Source organism: Exophiala oligosperma (genome assembly GCF_000835515.1).
Source record: "Exophiala oligosperma strain CBS 72588 unplaced genomic scaffold supercont1.7, whole genome shotgun sequence".
Classification (NCBI taxonomy): Eukaryota; Fungi; Ascomycota; class Eurotiomycetes; order Chaetothyriales; family Herpotrichiellaceae; genus Exophiala; species Exophiala oligosperma.
Genome location: NW_015622824.1, coordinates 2284812 through 2302719, shown reverse-complemented (window position 1 = coordinate 2302719; position 17908 = coordinate 2284812). Strand labels below are relative to the sequence as shown.

General features: G+C 41.7%; 1 protein-coding gene across 1 annotated transcript; it reads right to left on the bottom strand.

The window, feature by feature from the left end:
* Window positions 1-7415: 7415 nt before the first annotated feature.
* PV06_08041 (uncharacterized protein) lies at window positions 7416-8189 on the bottom strand (the record flags this gene model as incomplete). Its single annotated transcript, XM_016409334.1, has 2 exons — window positions 7416-7759; window positions 7976-8189. The coding sequence occupies 2 exons, from the start codon at window positions 8187-8189 to the stop codon at window positions 7416-7418; spliced, it is 558 nt and encodes a 185-aa protein (XP_016261088.1).
* Window positions 8190-17908: the final 9719 nt, after the last annotated feature.

The following is a 17908-nucleotide window of genomic DNA, read 5'->3' as shown; positions in this document are numbered from 1 at the left end:
TATATATATATTATGAGATTTATTATATAAATATCTTTTCTTTCGCATTTAAAAGAATTTAAATTATTTCTATAACTTAAGTATATAAAAATTCTTTAGTAAGTTAATATAATAAGGTTTAATATAACACATTAAAAGTGATAATAATAATATAAATAGACTTATATTCTTAATTTTAATATACTAAAATAGTCTTCTAAACTTACTCTTTAAGATTAGCTACTTTAGAAGTATATTAATAATTTATAATTAATAAAAGTAATAATTAAATATAACTAAATAGAGTTTTATAGTTTATTATTTTATATAGTTTATTAAATTATATAGTACTTTATAACTTTTATAGCTATTAATAATTAATAATTAAAACTAATTTATTACTTTCTTTTAAATTTAAGGCTTTAATACCTTAATTAATTATTATAAACTAAGCTTATTTAATGTTTAGTTATTCTTATTAATCACGAAATACTAATTAAAGAGTATTTAAGTTAGTAACTATTTAGAATTAATGTTTTAATCTTTAAAGATAATTATTAATAAAAGTATATCTTTAGCTATATTAATATATTTAATTATAATATAAATAATAAGTAAATAAAATAAATAAGTAAGTAAAATATCTCTTTAGATTTTCTAAACCTTTAACTTTTAACGTAATTTTCTTTATTATAATATATAATATTTATTAATACTAAATATTAAATAGTTTTTACTCTTTAAACTATTAAATAAACTTTAAATCTTAGTACTTAAAAAGTTAATAAAATTTATAGCTATAGTTATATAACTTTATCTTATTAACTTAAGAATATTTAGTCTTATAATAATAATATATTTAACTTATAAAATCTAATCTCTCTTAAAGAGAATATAATTATTTAGTATACTCTTAACCTTAATATATAATTATATTCTTTTTAACTTATTAGCGTAAAAGATATAACTAATTAACTACTTATAGAGTATAATATATCTCTTATTAGAAAATAATAAGCTTTTAACTTTATTAAGTAATAATTAAAGCTTTAAATATATTTCTTTTATTAATATAACTATATAAGAACTTAATATAAAGATCCTAATATAATTTAAATATAATTCGCACTAGTAAAGAATATAGTTATAAAATATAGTGTAATAAATATAAATATCTATAATTTTAATAAGACTAAGTTTATAATAAGTATAATCTTAATAAATATTATTATAATAAGCACTAAAAGATACTTAAGTATTAAGTTAGTTTAGTTTAGTAATTAGAAATAAATAATAGTGATTTAAGGTATTAATATATTAAGCTAAATAGTTTTATTATTTATTATTATTTTAAATAAATATTATCTCTTTACTTAGTACTAAAATAGTACTTTTCTATATAACTAAATTATTATTATATTTTTTAATAGCTAAACTATAAATAAAAGAGATCTAAAATATATTTAATACTTTAATTAGTATATAAAACTATAAATAATAAATAAATATTATCTTTTAGTTCTTAATAGATATAAAAGTTATTACTTAACTAATTTTAAGCTTTACTATAAGGAGTATAATATTATTACTCTCTATATATTATCTTATTTATTTTATATTCTTTAGTCTTTTAATATTAAGTATTTTAGCCTATTAAAATAAGTATATAGTGACTAAATTAAGAAGAGAGTTTAAGCTAATACTACTCATATTTTAAAGAAGAACTTCTTTCCCATATTTTTAGCTACTTTTTAATAAATAATAATAATTTAAAATGTTTAAATAAAGTTCTAAGAGACTAAGCTTATTCTCTATAATTTAGAAAGTATAATTACTTATTTAGATATAAAGCTATAAATATTAACCCCTAAAAAATAGAGTAGCGCACTACCTTAAGTCTAAATATTTAAAATACTTAATAACCTAATTAAAGCTAACTTATAGTCTATATTTATTAAGAATTAAGTCTCTTAACATTAAGAAAACTCTTTAACTCTAATTCTTAAGGTTATTAATTAGTTTATAAAGAATATAATAGAAATTATACACTAGATCACGCTATTAAAGTTTAAAGTTAAGATACTTTATAATAAGAATACATTACTTAGTTATTATTACTAAATAAAAAAGAAGTAACTATACACTAAAGAAAGTATAATGCTTAAGGAGAGTTAGTGTCTATAGTTTTATAGTTATATTTAGATTATAATAAAGTAAGAAATATAGTTTAGTAATAATTTAAGTTAATAGCGTGAAATAAGTGTATAGCGATATAATGTCTATAGTAACACTAAATATAACTCTAAAACCTATTAAGTAGTTATAATCTTATCTAAGAAAGAGAAATTTAAGTAGTTATAACTAATTTAATATATAGTGATTAAGTATAGCTATAAAATATAATGGTAATTAAGTAAAGATATCTTACTTACTTATTTATCTTACTCACTTATTATTTATATTATACTCTTTTAATAATATAATTAGTAAAGATATTTATTAAGCCTAATTTTAAGGGAGCTAGTTAAGTATTTTTTATAAGTTATTAAGTACTACTTTAGTGTTTTATTATTTATTAAGGATATTATTTAGCTTTATAGTCTTTATATAAGCTTAAATAAATATTTCTAATTATTAAATTACGTAATAAGTAGAGTAAAGTAACTCATTAAGTAAGTCTTACTTTATCTATATACTTATTAAGGTTTTTTTAAAATTAAGTACTCTATCTATAGATATTTACGCGGGTTTAGAGTAAGGTAAAAGTAATACTAAGATCTTTTAAAGTCTATTTTATATCTTAAAATTACTAAAAATAGTAATAATTTAAGTAATAATCTAAATTTTTTAATTTTTTCTTTTAAATAGGTGAAAAATCGGGTTTTAAGTACTTATAAGAAAAGTCTTACTTTATCTATAGATACTCACACATTAAAAAGGTTTACCTTACCTTACTTATTAGGGTTAAATATTAAGTTTTAGGTTTAGATTACTTTACCTATTATGTAGTTTACTAATTATTATAAATATAAAATTTATTATGTGCTTAGTTAAGAAGTTAGTTATATTAATCTTATTTATATAGATATACTTAAACACTAAAAATACCTTAATATTAAGTAACTAAAGAAAATAAGAGTAATAAGAAAGTATAATAAGTAAGTTAATATTATTCTTTATATAGTAAATAATAAAAATTACTTTAATATAACTTCTATAGCTAGAGTTAATTAATAGTTAAGACTTTTTCTTTACTTTTTTATATATTTAAGACTTAAAGACCTTTATTAATTATTTTAAACTTAGAACATTAAATATTTAGTTATTCTTACTAACTTTTATTAAGAGAACTAAGTTATATTATAATAAAGAAAGGTATAGCGTAATAAGCCTTTATTAATAAATAACTAGCTAAGTAATAACTAAATAAGGACTTAGAGAGCTTAAGGAGTAAAAGCTTATAAGTGGGATAAAGACCTCCTTATATAGACATAAAGAAGAGTCTATATAGAAGGCTTTAGAATAGAATAGACTAGTGATTATAAATTAATAGTCTTATTCTACTTAGCCTTACGTAGTTTACTTAGCCTTACGTAGTTTACTTAGCCTTACATAGGTTAACTAATTAAAACTTTTAACTTAGAATAGTTAATATAGTTAATATCTTAGTCTATCCCTAATTCATTAATAGCGTGTTATAAATTAGGCCTAATTATAAGCTATATATTAAGCTATGACAATAGGCTAAGCGTTACTAATAAGAAAGGATAACTAAGGGTAAGTATAAACATAGAGAGCTAGCCTAATATCAGTCTTAGCTAACTAAGGAAGTATCACGTGATCTATATTTCTCTATTCCCTATGTTTAGATAGAGAAATAGAGTATATATAGGAGCGCGCCTATATATATATGGTCCTTACATAGCTTTACTATATAGTTAACTTCGTTCACGATTATACCCATACGTTTTAGTTGTGATCACTTCGCTCTTGTACTCGCTTAAGTACCGCGCTCTTAGTGACCTTGCCTCTTATACTTTCTGCCTATTAAGACCATACGTCTTGTGACACCCTGTGTGAAGCGAAACGTAACACAGCGCTCTGGATATAATAAATCAAAACTTCCCTTAAACAGCGCGATTTGAATCCTATGACCAGAATCCAGAATGCACTACAAGACAATAGTTTATGGAGCAGTAGTAGGAACTCCCTTCTCTGCTACTGCATGTTAAAACCCTATGTAGTGGTCTTGTCCGACCTAAAAAGCAAAGGTTAGTTGAGTAGTCCAGGACGTAATCCATTTCGGAACGCCGGACGTATAGTTGAAACCAAAAAGTAACACTTTTCGGCACGGGGTAGTAAGGTGAATTCGGAACTTCCGGACTGCTATTTCTGCCTTGTGCTCCGGATCTAGAGCTCCGAAAATGCGGGCGGAATTTCTGGGGCACTTGCGAAGCTCTCAAGAGACCTAACGGATAACACCGGGAGCTGCAGTCGTAAAGTAAGACACAATCCTCTGTTGCCTGTATTTAGGTAATTGTTTAATCGTGAGTGTTAACGATGTACTTCCAGGAAGCTTCTGGTCCTATTGTTACGAATGTTCAAGATAATGGAGCTTTCGTCCTTCTCTTCCCTGTTCGTCTGCGTTGTGATAAGTCTGTTCATTTTGATATGGTTTCAACAACACATCTCCTCAAGACCACCAAGAGGCAGTCGTGCGCTTCCAGGTCCAAAAGGTTAATTGAAGAATCATCATCGTTGGTCGGAAAAAGCGCTGATTGTAGCTAAGGATACCCATTCATCGGCAACCTTCTTGATTTCCCTCCATCACACTGGTGGATCAGATTCCAGGAATGGGGCAAAACCTATGGGCCCATCTACAAGATTAACATTCTCGGAACCACGTCGGTCATCATTAATGATGTTCAGATAGCTGAGGATTTGATGGCGACCAGAGGTTCGAACTATTCGGATCGGAAACTCTTTCCAATGGTACACTTGGTTACCGATGGTGGAGATCTCGTAGTGCGCGGATCTGACAACTACTGGAAGCGTGGCAGGAGATTTGCAACGATGGTGACAAGCGCTAGTATGGCCGACAAGTGGAAGCCATTTCAAGAGCGAGAAGCCAGACGTATGGTAGTAGATATGTTGATCGATCCCTCACAGTATCAACTTTGGCTTGAGCGGGTTTCTACCTGCGTCTCTGTTCGGCAGGGTTTTGGAAAAGACCTGATCAGTCCTGAGGAGGGAAAATACCACACAGAAAAGATCATGTCCCGGATGCATACCCTTGAGCGTGTGGGGTCCCCAGGGCTGTACCTGGTCGACTTTCTACCGATACTCATGTATCTACCTGAGTGGCTGGCACCTTTCAAGCAACAGGCTAAAAAGCTTCATGAAATCGAGTCGTCCTACTTCTACAGCCTTTTCCGAGAAGCCGAGGACAAATATAGAAACGCAATCGCCGAAGATCCACCATCCTTCGCTCGTCAATGGCTTTCCAAAGATGACGGGTACGGGCTGACTTGGAAAGAAGCATGTTATGTCGTTGCCACCCTTTACGGAGGAGGATCCGGAACGACTTCACTCACGATGCAGAATTATTGTCTCGCAGTGTGTCATTTCCCCGAGTGGCAAGAACGTCTACACGACGAAGTGGAGAAGGTGGTCGGTCCGGGGAGAGTGCCGGAATTCACAGACTGGGGCCAACTTCCACTTGTTCGTGCTTTCGCCAAAGAACTTCTCCGCTGGAGACCCGTCGTCCCTTCGAGTAAGGTCATCAATCGTCATTTCTGAAAGGAAGGATAGCTTTGCTGATCATTTGTCTTTAGACCTTCCACATCGTGCTGTGAAGAGCGATGTCTACCAGGGATACTACATACCCAAAGGTTCTCTCGTCTGGGGCAACCAGTGGGGCATGCACCGAAACGAGGCTATGTATCCCAACGGGGATTCTTTCTGTCCGGATCGATGGCTCCGGCCGGAGTACCCGGCCACATACAAGGAGCCCAACGAGCAACAACCTACTATACGGCGATATTCGGCATTTGGGTTTGGTCGCCGCATTTGCCCTGGTTACGAGATCGCAGAGCGTGCGCTATTTATTCAGATAGCCTCGCTTGCATGGGCGTGCCGTATATGCAAAAAAATTAAGGACGGTAAGGAGGTTGAAGTTCCTTGGTACAAATATGTCAGTGCGGGAAATAGCGGTCCGGAACCATTCGAGTTTGACACGGAACCGTATGGGGAAAACAGAATAGCAATGATGAAAGAGGCATGGAAGAGGTCCGAGGTATGAAGTCTGCAGGGCTACAGGATAAGATCATATTTTTCTTCTGGCAGGATAACGCCTGCTAAGAATTTCCTTGAAAATCGCAGTCTTCCGGAGGATTTCTGTTTATAAACACCCAATAACCATTCTTTCCTACGAACCCAACATACTTGATCCTATCTTCAAGTGGCAGCTGAGTCTTGTCACTAAGATTACCCAAAGGTTTCCCAAAACCAAATTCTGCCATTAGAGTCCACCCCTAAGGGATATTCCATATCTCGGCAACGCGATCGTCTATGAGCGGATTGTAACTCTGGAAGCTTGCGCCGAAGGCTTCATATTCTAAAGCGGTCCATACTACAAAAACTCGCGTCGTTAGCTGGGTTGGGCATACATAGTGGCTCTCTGGCAAATGCATAACTCACAGACAAATTGATGCATTGCGTTGGTATGTCCAGACCACATTGGAACATGTTGACCAAACAGCGGGTATTTGCTCTCGAGTTCTCGAACAGGAGAGAAATGTTCGTAGAACAAACTCTAGAAGATAATTATTAGTATGGCTCAGCAAACCATCCCCTGCTGAACAAGGTCTCAACAGCCAGGTGGGAGGCACATTACTGTCCTTAGGCCGCGCATAAGGAGTCCATCTTCACGGATGTGAATTTAAACAATTTTCTCGGGGTGATGGGTATGAAAACCTCTCTTACGAGGTACCGCAGTTTTAGAGGTTCAGAATGTAGAAGCACCAACACTCTGGTGCTTTGTGAATTGAAGGTGCTCAGAATATGCAGCAATGGTTGTCGCGACGATGATTTTGATGCGGTCGTCTGACACTAAAAGAGAGTTTGAGAGCTCATATATCGTTTGCATCAAAAGGTAGGCGTGAGGGAGGTCCATATCGAGGCTAACTGTCATTACCACCGCGGCATCCGCCACGTCAGGATGCTGAAACAAATCTGCCTCCCCTTCGATTGGTGCCACTTATAGGCTGTTGTTCACTTTGATTAACTCCCTCTTGCGGTCCACAATCTACCACATGCTGTCCTTGACTACCGTCAAGTCACCAGTGCTCAACCATCCGTCTGGCATGATGGTCTTTTTCGTGGTCTTTTCGTCGAACCAGTAATCGAGTATCACCTGGGGGTCACGGAGGTACAACTCACAAGGTCCGCCCAGGACTTCGTTTTCCGTCCTCATCCACTAGCTTCGCCATTGTGTTAGCGATCAGGTATCTGACACTGCCGCTGACGTTTCTCGTGTCTGGCAGCGTGATGGTCCCAACACATGTGCTCTCCGTCATTCCCCATGCCCAGGAGACATACACGCCAAAGGCTTTGATGACATCCCCTTCGATCATGATCGACATTGGTCTAGCCCCAACCATGACGTTCCTTAAGGAACTAATATCGATCATATTCCGTTGATCCTTAGGGAGCTTGGCCAGCATGAACATGGCAAGGGGTATCTTTTGGACCGTAGTAGTTCGAAAACGTTGAATGTTTCCTAGAAGGCGCTGACAAAGAGAACTTGCTCATCATATACACGGGCAATAATAGACGACAGGTGATGTTGATGGTGCAAAGTTGTGAAAATGCATGATAAGAGGTACTGTCGCCAACCATCGTTCCTCTTTCGGGTCGAGTGCAGAAGCACCGACTTACGGCTCTCTCTTGAACAAGGAAAACAACACCTGTGCCACATTCGATACCAAATTATTACGGGTATTGTCCACTCCTTTAACGACGCCTGTTATGCTACTCGAAAAGTTGATGGGTGCTATCTCGGTTGCTGCCCCATCTCCAAGCTCCTCCCATCTCCAGTCATGTGCTTCAGCCGTACTTGCAAGGATTTTCGTCCAATTTTTGCAAACCGTTCTGCTCTTCTGAGACAGTCCCCTCAAAAGGTAGATTTTGCTGCGGCTGAGGCCCGCCATGTCTGCTGCCGCGAGCCCTGTCCGTATCAAGAAAGGGTGTACAAACCAGACTCCTGGTTACACATTCTAAATCTGGTATGCGAGTTCTGAGATAAGCTCCCCCTGGGGTGTGACTTCGGCATTCATATCTGCCGCTAGTGGAAGATATAAGCTTTGCCGTGCTAGAATGGTTAGCCCCTCTCACCGGAATTTCGAACAGGTATCCCAACGATTCATCGGCTTTCGTCGGCACTTTCGGAGGCCCGAGTTCTTGTACTCCGTAGCTTCGAGACTAAATGAGTTGATCAGGGATCTAGCCCCGTCCCCGCAGTTTGCAAGTATGCCGTCGACCAGCGTCTGAACCACAATCGTTTCCGCGTAGAATCGAGACTTGGCGCTGTATACGCATACGAGATTTTTCACACCATTATCATGGGCATCTCGACGAAGCCGGGAAAGAACCAAGAGGGTTGACGGTACACCCAATCCAGACGGTCTCGGTCAGCCCGAACTCCCCGAATCCACTTGAGGCAGCCGATAACTGGGAACAGGTGGAGAAAGGTGGAGGTCGTTTGGGAAGGGCGCTTAAAGTAGTCTCCGAACTAATCAGGTACCGGGTAATAGGTATCACAGATGCGGGCTTCTTGCCACCCAGACCTGAGGTACTCGGTACATCCCAACCGTGCACTCTATAGATGCAGAATTTCCCAAGTTCCCGTAGCCGAAATCAGTTTCAGGAGTCGAGCGAGTTCTGTGCCGAGTTCTGTGCCGAGTTCTGTGCCGAGTTCTGTGCCGAGTTCTGTGCCGAGTTCTGTGTCGAGTTCTGTGCCGAGTTTTGTGACCGAGATTTGTGTCCAGGTCTCATACAAGGCAACAGGTAGGGATTTTGAATTAGCTACGTCTTCCTCATTGGTACTACGACACCGAAACCTGTGTCAACTCGAACAGTACAGCTACACGCTCTATCGGAAGTCTGGAAAGCTATCAAAATGGATTTGAAAGACAAAATTGTGGTGGTTACAGGTGCTGCACGCGGAATAGGTCAAGCAGTGGCATCAGAGTACGCGCACCGTGGTGCCCGAGTAGTGCTTGCAGATATCAGTGGTCCAGCACAAGACAAAGTGAGATCTCAGCTGCGGGAAAAGGGCCACGAGGTGCATTCCTTCAAGGTCGATGTTTCTCAAGACAGTGAGGTCAAACAATTTGCAGCCCAGGTGATCAAAGATATCGGCGTGCCAGATATTGTCCACAACAATGCCGCCATTATTCGATCCGGGAGCATTATCGACCTCGAAATCGAGGATCTTTATCGGCAGATGGATGTCAACGTATTTGGCTACATTCGTGTCACACAGGCGTTCGTGCGCGCGATGATCGAGCGTGGCAGTGGGAAGATTGTCATCACAGCATCGCCCAACGGTTTAAACCCACCGCCGATGGTGTCAGCAAATCTAGCCGCATACTGTCTGTGCAAAGCCGCTGATATTTCGATGGCACAGTGTCTCGCGGTCACGCTCAAGCCTCACGGTGTCACTGTCTCAGTTTTGTTTCCGGACCTGACATTTTCAGATGGAATTGCGGAGCTTCAAGGAAAGGCATCCGACGAGTTTCACAAAGGGCTCATTCATTACGCTACCACCACCGGAGTGCCAGCTGATGTTAACGCTCAGGCTCTCGTCGACGGTATACAGTCAGGGTTATTCTTCGTCACCGCACATCCCGGCATTGAAGCAGGTGTGGCCGCGTGGGCTTCTAATGGAATAGACCCACAGACAGACTGGCTAGAGGCAAATACGGTCCGTTAGGGTCATGTCAAGGTGTTCTGGTTTGATGTTGTTGTGTGAGATGAATGGGTTCCCAGTCAGAGACACGTGGTAAGATAATAGTCAGCAAGCTTTACCGCCGTTCTAATATACTTAGGCCTGATGAATACCTCGTAGCCACTTTTTGTCTGTCTCTGTATTGTTATGAGAACTTCAACGAGTCAAATACCATTAATTAACTCCCAGAATCACCATGCCGCTGCACGGTAGCTGAGTCAAGTTTGTGCCGACACGCAGATCCTTGGGGATGGAACTATTGAACCAAAGTTCCCAAGACACAAGAGTCAAGATTACCGTAGAGCTTTTGATACTTAATGAGCTGATCTGGGGTTTGTTTGCTCGTCCCTAACTACTTGGGCATTGGGCGATGCGCGCAATCCCGTTTAATCCGGCCGGCCATATATTATTGGATTTGGACTAAGATACACAAAATACAGCCTACTCTTGGTGATAACACTCTCACTCTTCACCTTTCGTCCTAACAGTATACTTTGGCACTTTCAGCCTAATCGTTATATGAACCTTTGAGAACCCCTTTAGCCTTAACATACTTTTAGGCCAAACAATATCTAGCTAAATAGTGCTAAACATAATTTGTGTCGTTTACTTAATCATACTATTATAGTAGCGTCGTTTAATTTAATCTTATTTTAATAGTATAACAGAAGTAAAGGAGAAAGCACCAGGTGCACTCAGGGCTTATCTGTAACTCGACAACCACAACCTCGAACTCAGAGGTACTCCTTGCATCTTGTACTATGTCTACCTCACGTGGCAGAACTCCTTGAAAACAAAGAAGCCCCTTGCGACCGGACAGGCCAACGTGTACGTCAGGAACGAGGAGTTCCTTGACTAGACCGACAAGGAGCAGATTTACTTTGTCTATGTCAGGTGATGTCCCACCGGAAAAGAGTCATCTCAGTGGCATTCCGGGAGTGTTCTCTTGAGAAGCCATTCTTAAGGGTACAGCGTTTTACAAACCTTGGTAAAGGTCCTGTATCTATGGGGAAGGGACACCGTTCCTGCATTGCTCGGGATGGTCGAGGCATAATTCCCCGGAGGTTTTGAAGATATCAATTTTGAAATACAGAATGCGATACAACTTAACTGACAATCCCGCACATGATTTCATGTTCTGAAATCCTGCGTGGTTTATTTAGAATGTGCCTAAAGAACCCCGCACTTATCCAGCTACACAAGCATGTATTACCATTCACAGCCCGCAGTGTAAACTTATTGATGTGTATGCAGAAGGTTTTCGACTGACCTGCTACCTGCCTGCCGAAACGCTGGAACTCGAAGTATACGATATAATCTGGGAGGTAGATTAGAACAGTCGTCGCGAGAGGTTGGCAAGCCAGATATCCGAAATAGAAGATCGATCTGAGCGTGTCAATACAGGCCACGGCCATGCATATGATTTCTTGGCTTTGACTCACCCACACCAAGAATAGTCCTGGCCCTTGAGTCCCAAGGACGTGGAAAACCCGTACACGGCACTTTGGCCCAGGATACTCTTGTCCATATATTGTATCATATAGGAGACAAACATCTATCTTATCAGTGCCTTGAATGTGAGGGACGATGGGAAAGGGAGCGAACCAGAGGCATCAGAGTCAAAGCAATCTTCCGCAACACTGCTTTCTCCTCTTGCCGAGCGTAGCACGTGTCTTCGTGTTGCTGGACAAAATTCAGCGCAATATCGGCGTGCTGCTCAAGCACCTCGCCAACATGCGTAAAAGCGGGCGCTGATGCCTGGAGCTCGAGCACGTCGTCCTTCATGATCCAAGTTGTATAATGGCTTCTCTCCAATGGGCTTCCCCTTATGCAAGATGTTGAAAAACAGTACTTTGCGCCGAGGAAGTTGCCGTGGGATGCGGTAAATGCTTTATACCAAGACGACCTTGGCAAGAATAACTCACGACTACTGGTGGGCATGCACCAAAAGGTGCTGGCTCGAGGGATATTAAATCGAAACTATGCCATCGAGTTTGCCATCCCGTCACAGGGAATCTTCCACGGTACTCCACACTCTTCTGTCAACCTTGTGTATTGTCTAGGTTGCGTTGCCGGATCTGTGATTTCTAGTGTCCTGCTGAATGGTGCTGAATGAAGAACGTGTCACGCGCTACCTTTCTAGGCGGGAGTAGGAGAGAATGGGGGATGAAAGCTCGAAGGAGGATAACTTCTTCTTTATCGTATGTTGGACCGCTCATCTGTGGAGTAGAGTATCTAGAGTTTGTTACCCATGTTGATATGGACGGCTTTGATCTGAGAATAAGCTTCCAGGCCGGCCTCGCCGAGTTCGCGCCCAATGCCGCTCTGCTTGACACCACCGAACGGGACGCGAAAGTCACAATCTTGACTACTGTTGACCCATACCATTCCGCTCTCAATCTCCGCCGCCATCCTGTGAGCTTTCGAGAGGTTCTCTGTAAACAGTGCCGCACCAAGACCGTACGTAGAGTCGTTGGCCCGCGAAAGTGCCTCCTCTTCGGTCTTGAACGAAGAGATGGTGACAAAAGGTCCGAAAACTTCTTCCCTGTATATCCGCATCGAGTCTGCGACCTCGGTGAAAACAGTTGGAGTAATAAAATAGCCCTTTCCATCAATTCGCCATGGTTGTCCTCCCATAAGAAGCTTGGCTCCTTCGTCCTGACCAATCTGAACGTACGATAGAATCCGGTCGTATTGTGCCTTAGAAACTTGCGGCCCTTGATACGTCGATTCGTCCCATTGGTCCCCGATTTTGGATACAGTGCTGACTGCTTCTTTAAACTTGGAGAGGAAACTATTGTAGATCTCATTTTGGACCAAGATCCGAGACGTTGCCGTGCATATTTGTCCCTGGTTCGACATGATCCCCAGATGCGACCATTTCACGGCTTGTTCGAGATCCGCATCGTTAAAAACGACCATAGGGGACTTTCCCCCTGTCTCCAGCGTAATATTCTTCAGAGATTTTGCCGCCATCGTCATGATATGCTTCGCGGTCGCGGTTGACCCCGTGAACGCAACTTTGTCTACAAGAGGGTGCTGAACCAAAGCGGATCCGGCTTCTTGCCCGAACCCATTCACAAAGTTCAAGACGCCTGGCGGGAAGCCTGCTTCCTTGACCAACTGGCCCAACACCAAAATGCTGAGAGGCGTCTGCTCGGCAGCCTTGAGAACCACCGTGTTCCCACAAGCCAGGGCAGGTCCAAGCTTCCAAGCTGCCATGGATAGCGGATAGTTCCAAGGGATTATCTGAGCGACGACACCGATGGGTTGCCGCGATGTGTATGCAAACTTCTCAGGGGTGGTATTGATGGTCTGCCCGGACACTTTGTCGCACCAACCAGCATAATATCTGATGGTGTTGAATGTTTCTGGTATATCTTCACTCAGTGCAACTTTATACGGCTTGCCTAAACAGTTGTTAATTTGGAGCCCTTCAAATAAACTTCGGAAGCCAGAATTTACCATTGTCCCAGGCATCGATTGACGCCAAAAGTTCCTTGCGTTTTTCGATCAGATCTGCTAATTTCGACATAAGCTTTCCGCGATCCGTTCCCGAGAGCAGCTTCCATGAAGGGTGTTTGAGGGCCTTTGATGCTGCTTGAACTGCAGTGTCTACGTCTTGCGCCGATGCAGCCTGGACAGTGGCTATGGGCTTCTCGGTCCTGAAACAAGCCGTCAGTTCTGTAATTCGAGTGCTCTTAACACTGAAGTACTGACGCTGGATCCACACTGGTAATCGTTCGATCGGATGAGGCCCGAACGAATTCATTGTTAATGAACAGTCCTAGAGGCTGTGTATATGTATGGCCATTTGGTGTTGTGGTCTCTTGAACTAAATCTCCCATGACTGCTGGCCTCGAGCTTTGTTAACCAAATTCGGGGGATATATTTCTGCAAGGACGTTGTAGATGATCTGAAGTCGACTAGGTGAGTGTCTACAGATGTATTTGCTAAGATTAGATACTGCGACGTAGGAAATTTGTTGTCCAAGCCTAGATTCATCCGAAGAACCTGATGCGCCCCTGTACCGACGGAATGATTTACCAATCATGCAATGATTAGTTGCAACGATTCGGATAAAACCACAATTGTGGTGAGCAACTCATTCCATGGAAAGAAGATGAATTGACTACCTGGTAATGGACCCTATCTTCCAGTCGATAATATTCGGAGTTACCTTCCTCTTTTTAGAAGCCACAAATCTCCTCCGTGGAAAATGCATCATTGATCACACGATCACGGTCTACGCTATATGGGACATGTGCAATCCTTGTTGCCTTAGACTGAGACTCGTCCAGACTTTCCAGAGCTGAGTCTCGGAAATCTGCGTGAAGGCTATTCATCGCGTTCTTAGCGCAACCTACATTCCATGAACTCAAGATCCTTCCGCCAAGCTGACCATTCCAGACCATCTTTCTGATGATTGCTGCACAACAAAACGACTTGAGCCATGGAGCATTTGCTTCCGGCTCTTCTCCATTGCCTTCGATAATTCCCGAAAAGATCGTATGATTCGCACTTGCGAAGAAGAGGATGTCAAGATCAGCGTAAGCGGAAGGTGAGAAATGCGACTCGGGCCATACTGATAATTCAAGAGCAACATAATCTTTGAGACACGGTGGAATTTTTGTTCGAAGGTGATAAATCGGTCGGATAGATGAATCTACTAGCCCAAGTAGTCATTCATATTCCCGGGAGGGGACAAGCTCCACCATGGAAAAGGAAACAGAATAGGAATTAGAGCATGAATCTACACTGCAGCTGGCATAGTGGCAAATGACCTCCTCGCTATGGAACTTGGAATACGCTCACGATGCATAAGTTGATCAACGCGAATCTACAACTTCTGGAGTCGCCCACCGGGTCCGAGAAAAGTGAGGTGATCTGGTGTGATTTCACTGATCGTTCGACATCTGGACATCGATATTGGTTAGTGACTATATGTAGCACCACGTTAAATTATGATTATAGTACCCTGTGAGTGCCATTGTCGTTCGGAACTCCTCCAGAAGAAGCTTCAAGCCAAGTTCGACTCCCTGCTGTCCGTTGTACTGCAAACCTAACCATTAGCACCGTATCTGGAGGATATTCAATAAACTTACAGCAAGCCCCCAGATTGCTATCCGCCCAATAAAACAGTGTTGTGCCCCGAGGGCGATAGCTTTAAAGATGTCTGATCCACATCGGATTCCCCCATCAACGGCGATCTGTATTCGCCCCCTGCCCACTCGAGAGCATTCTCTCAAGCAATCAATGGTGGCAGGAACTCCATCCAACTGACGGCCACCGTGATTAGATATCACCACGCCGTCCACTCCGTGCTCAATGGCTAGATCGACATCTTGAGGACTGAGTACTGCCAGCGAGAGGTCACCTTTGCAGATTCTTTGGGCCAGGGCAGGGTCATCTTATCTACTTACTGCCTTTCAACCATATCTGCATCTTCGTATTCCTTCTTAGCCAAGGGATAATTTCAGCCCACTCCAAACTAGAATCTAGACAGACTGTCAGTTAGCGAAAGCGATATCTGCTCCAACTTGGGACCGACCGTAGTCTTGCGAACTAGCACTCTTTGCAAACTCGTTATCACCAGTGGATAGAATGTTGGGAAAGCTAAGGCCTTTGGGGAGCGTGAAGTCATTGCGGAATTCGTTGAGGCGACGTCCCAGCACTGGCACATCGGCTGAGAGAAATAGAGCCTCGTAGCCAGCGGCTCCGCTTTGTCAGTACAGGCTCGGAGAATGGGAGGCGCGTCGACCAACCCTCAGCTCTATCCAGGAGCTGCTTAGTTTTGCTCCGGTCCTTCAGAACGCACATCTGCATCATATAAGGGTTGCCACATCCTTGCTTGGCCACATCTTCTAGGGATGTAGTTGCGTAAGATGAAAGACACATACCCACGTTCAGAGTTGCAGCTGCTCGTGATGTCGCCAATTCCCCATCAGGATGAGCCAATTTGTGCATGGCCGATGGACTGATGCCGAGTGGGAATGTTACCTATGCCATATGAAAGTTAGCATAGCATTGCTTTGCACGGAAACTGAGGGCTTCCCGTCACATGCTGCCACGAAATACTAACCTTGTGCCCTAGAAAGGTTGTAGAGGTATCAACACTCTCGACGTTGCGTAAAACTCGTGGCAGAATCCGATAACGTTCGTATGCTTCGACGTTGTCGCGCAGTCTGATGGTAGTCAGAGTGCTACTTGATTGTCTGTTGTGAGTGAATTTTGTACGCGACTTACGAAATCATGTTCATAGCACCTTCATTGTAGTAGTCTTGTAATGGTCAGCCTTGGAGATTGTTGTGTGGTTCAGATTCTGCCTACCACGATACATTTTCGGCAGCTTTTTTGCACCGAGTGACTCAAGGTCTGCAATGGAAAACACATTGCGATCAAGTGATAAAGGTCGATTTGCCATCGTGATGTACTCTATTAAATTGTGAGGCGGAATAAGAGAGCGCGAAGACTGAGTGAAGACGACGAGAATTAAGTCATTCGTTGATAACTAGCTCGCTACAATTACAAAGGGTGATAAGAGACAACGCCTAAACCCAGGCATAGACTGATTGAGGCCCTTGCAGAGATCTCCGGTCCAAAAATCGAGAAGAGAAAGTAACCGGAAAGACCTTCCAGAATGGGGGCCGAGTTATCAAAGTGGAAAGGGGAGGTGGGGTCAAGGATTAGTGATTGTAGTAATACGTACCTATTTGTGGTTTGCTGGAGCTGAGATCCTCCGGTAACCATTTCCCCCTTGATCTTTGATCGTTTGCTCTGCTGAGAAAGGGATTCCTACAACTGGGTCATTTTAAAAGCACGCGGTGGCATTGAAGGACCGTTGCATATAGTGTGTATTTCAAGATATCAATTTCTGACTATATCACATTCACACGTTGTTTAGAACAATTCCTTAATCCTAGTAACAACTCTTTGCCCAAGAATTCATCATAATGGCTACTACAAATCAGGCCTTGACCGGCGTTCTAGTGGCATTGATCACACCGTTCACGGATGACGGCACGGCCATTGACCAGCAACGTCTCAAAGCGCATATTGACCATGTTCTGAACGCTGGCTGCCATGGCCTTGTACCTGGCGGCACTACAGGAGAGTTCACAGCCATGACTCTGGAGGAAAGAAAGCAAAACCTAGAGCTGTGTATCGAATACGCCCATGGCAAAGTACCTGTGGTCGCTGGTGTTGGCGCCACCTCGACCAAGGATTGTATCGAGCTGGCACGGCATGCTGCAAAAGCCGGAGCCGCAGCTTTAATGGTCGTTCCACCCTTTTACGATCCCGTCAACTATGAACAACTTGGGGAGCTTATGTCCGAAATCTATGCCGCCTCCCATCTGGATATTATCTACTATAACATTCCTTCTGCATCTGGATTAACCCTTACCCCGCCACAGATTGCAGGTCTCTCCAAATTCGGCGTGAAATATCTGAAAGATACATCTGGCAACGCTCCTGCATTCACCGAATTGGTTTTTGCTCATGGCAACCAAATCACCGCGTTCAATGGGTGGGATACACTCACATTCTATGGCTTGGTGGCTGGCTGCAAAGGCTCTGTTTGGGGAGCGTCAAATATCATTCCTGAGCTTTCCGCCCAATTGTGGGATGCTTTGGCTGTCAAGGGCGATCTGAACCTTGGCCGAGAATTGTGGTCGAAAATCTACCCGATTTGCAAGTTCTTAGAGGAGCACAACTATCCATCTGCTGTGAAGACGGGCATGGAACTACTTGGTCACCCCACCGGTGGGCCCAGGAAGCCCTTCAAGTTACTGACTGATGGGCCGCGGACAGAGTTGGCAAACATTCTGCGGAATGCTGGGTTGAAGGTTGTTGACTAATGAAGAAGGTTTCAAAAATTCAACCAGGTTGTAGATATTTATTAGCCATGTTAGACAGGGC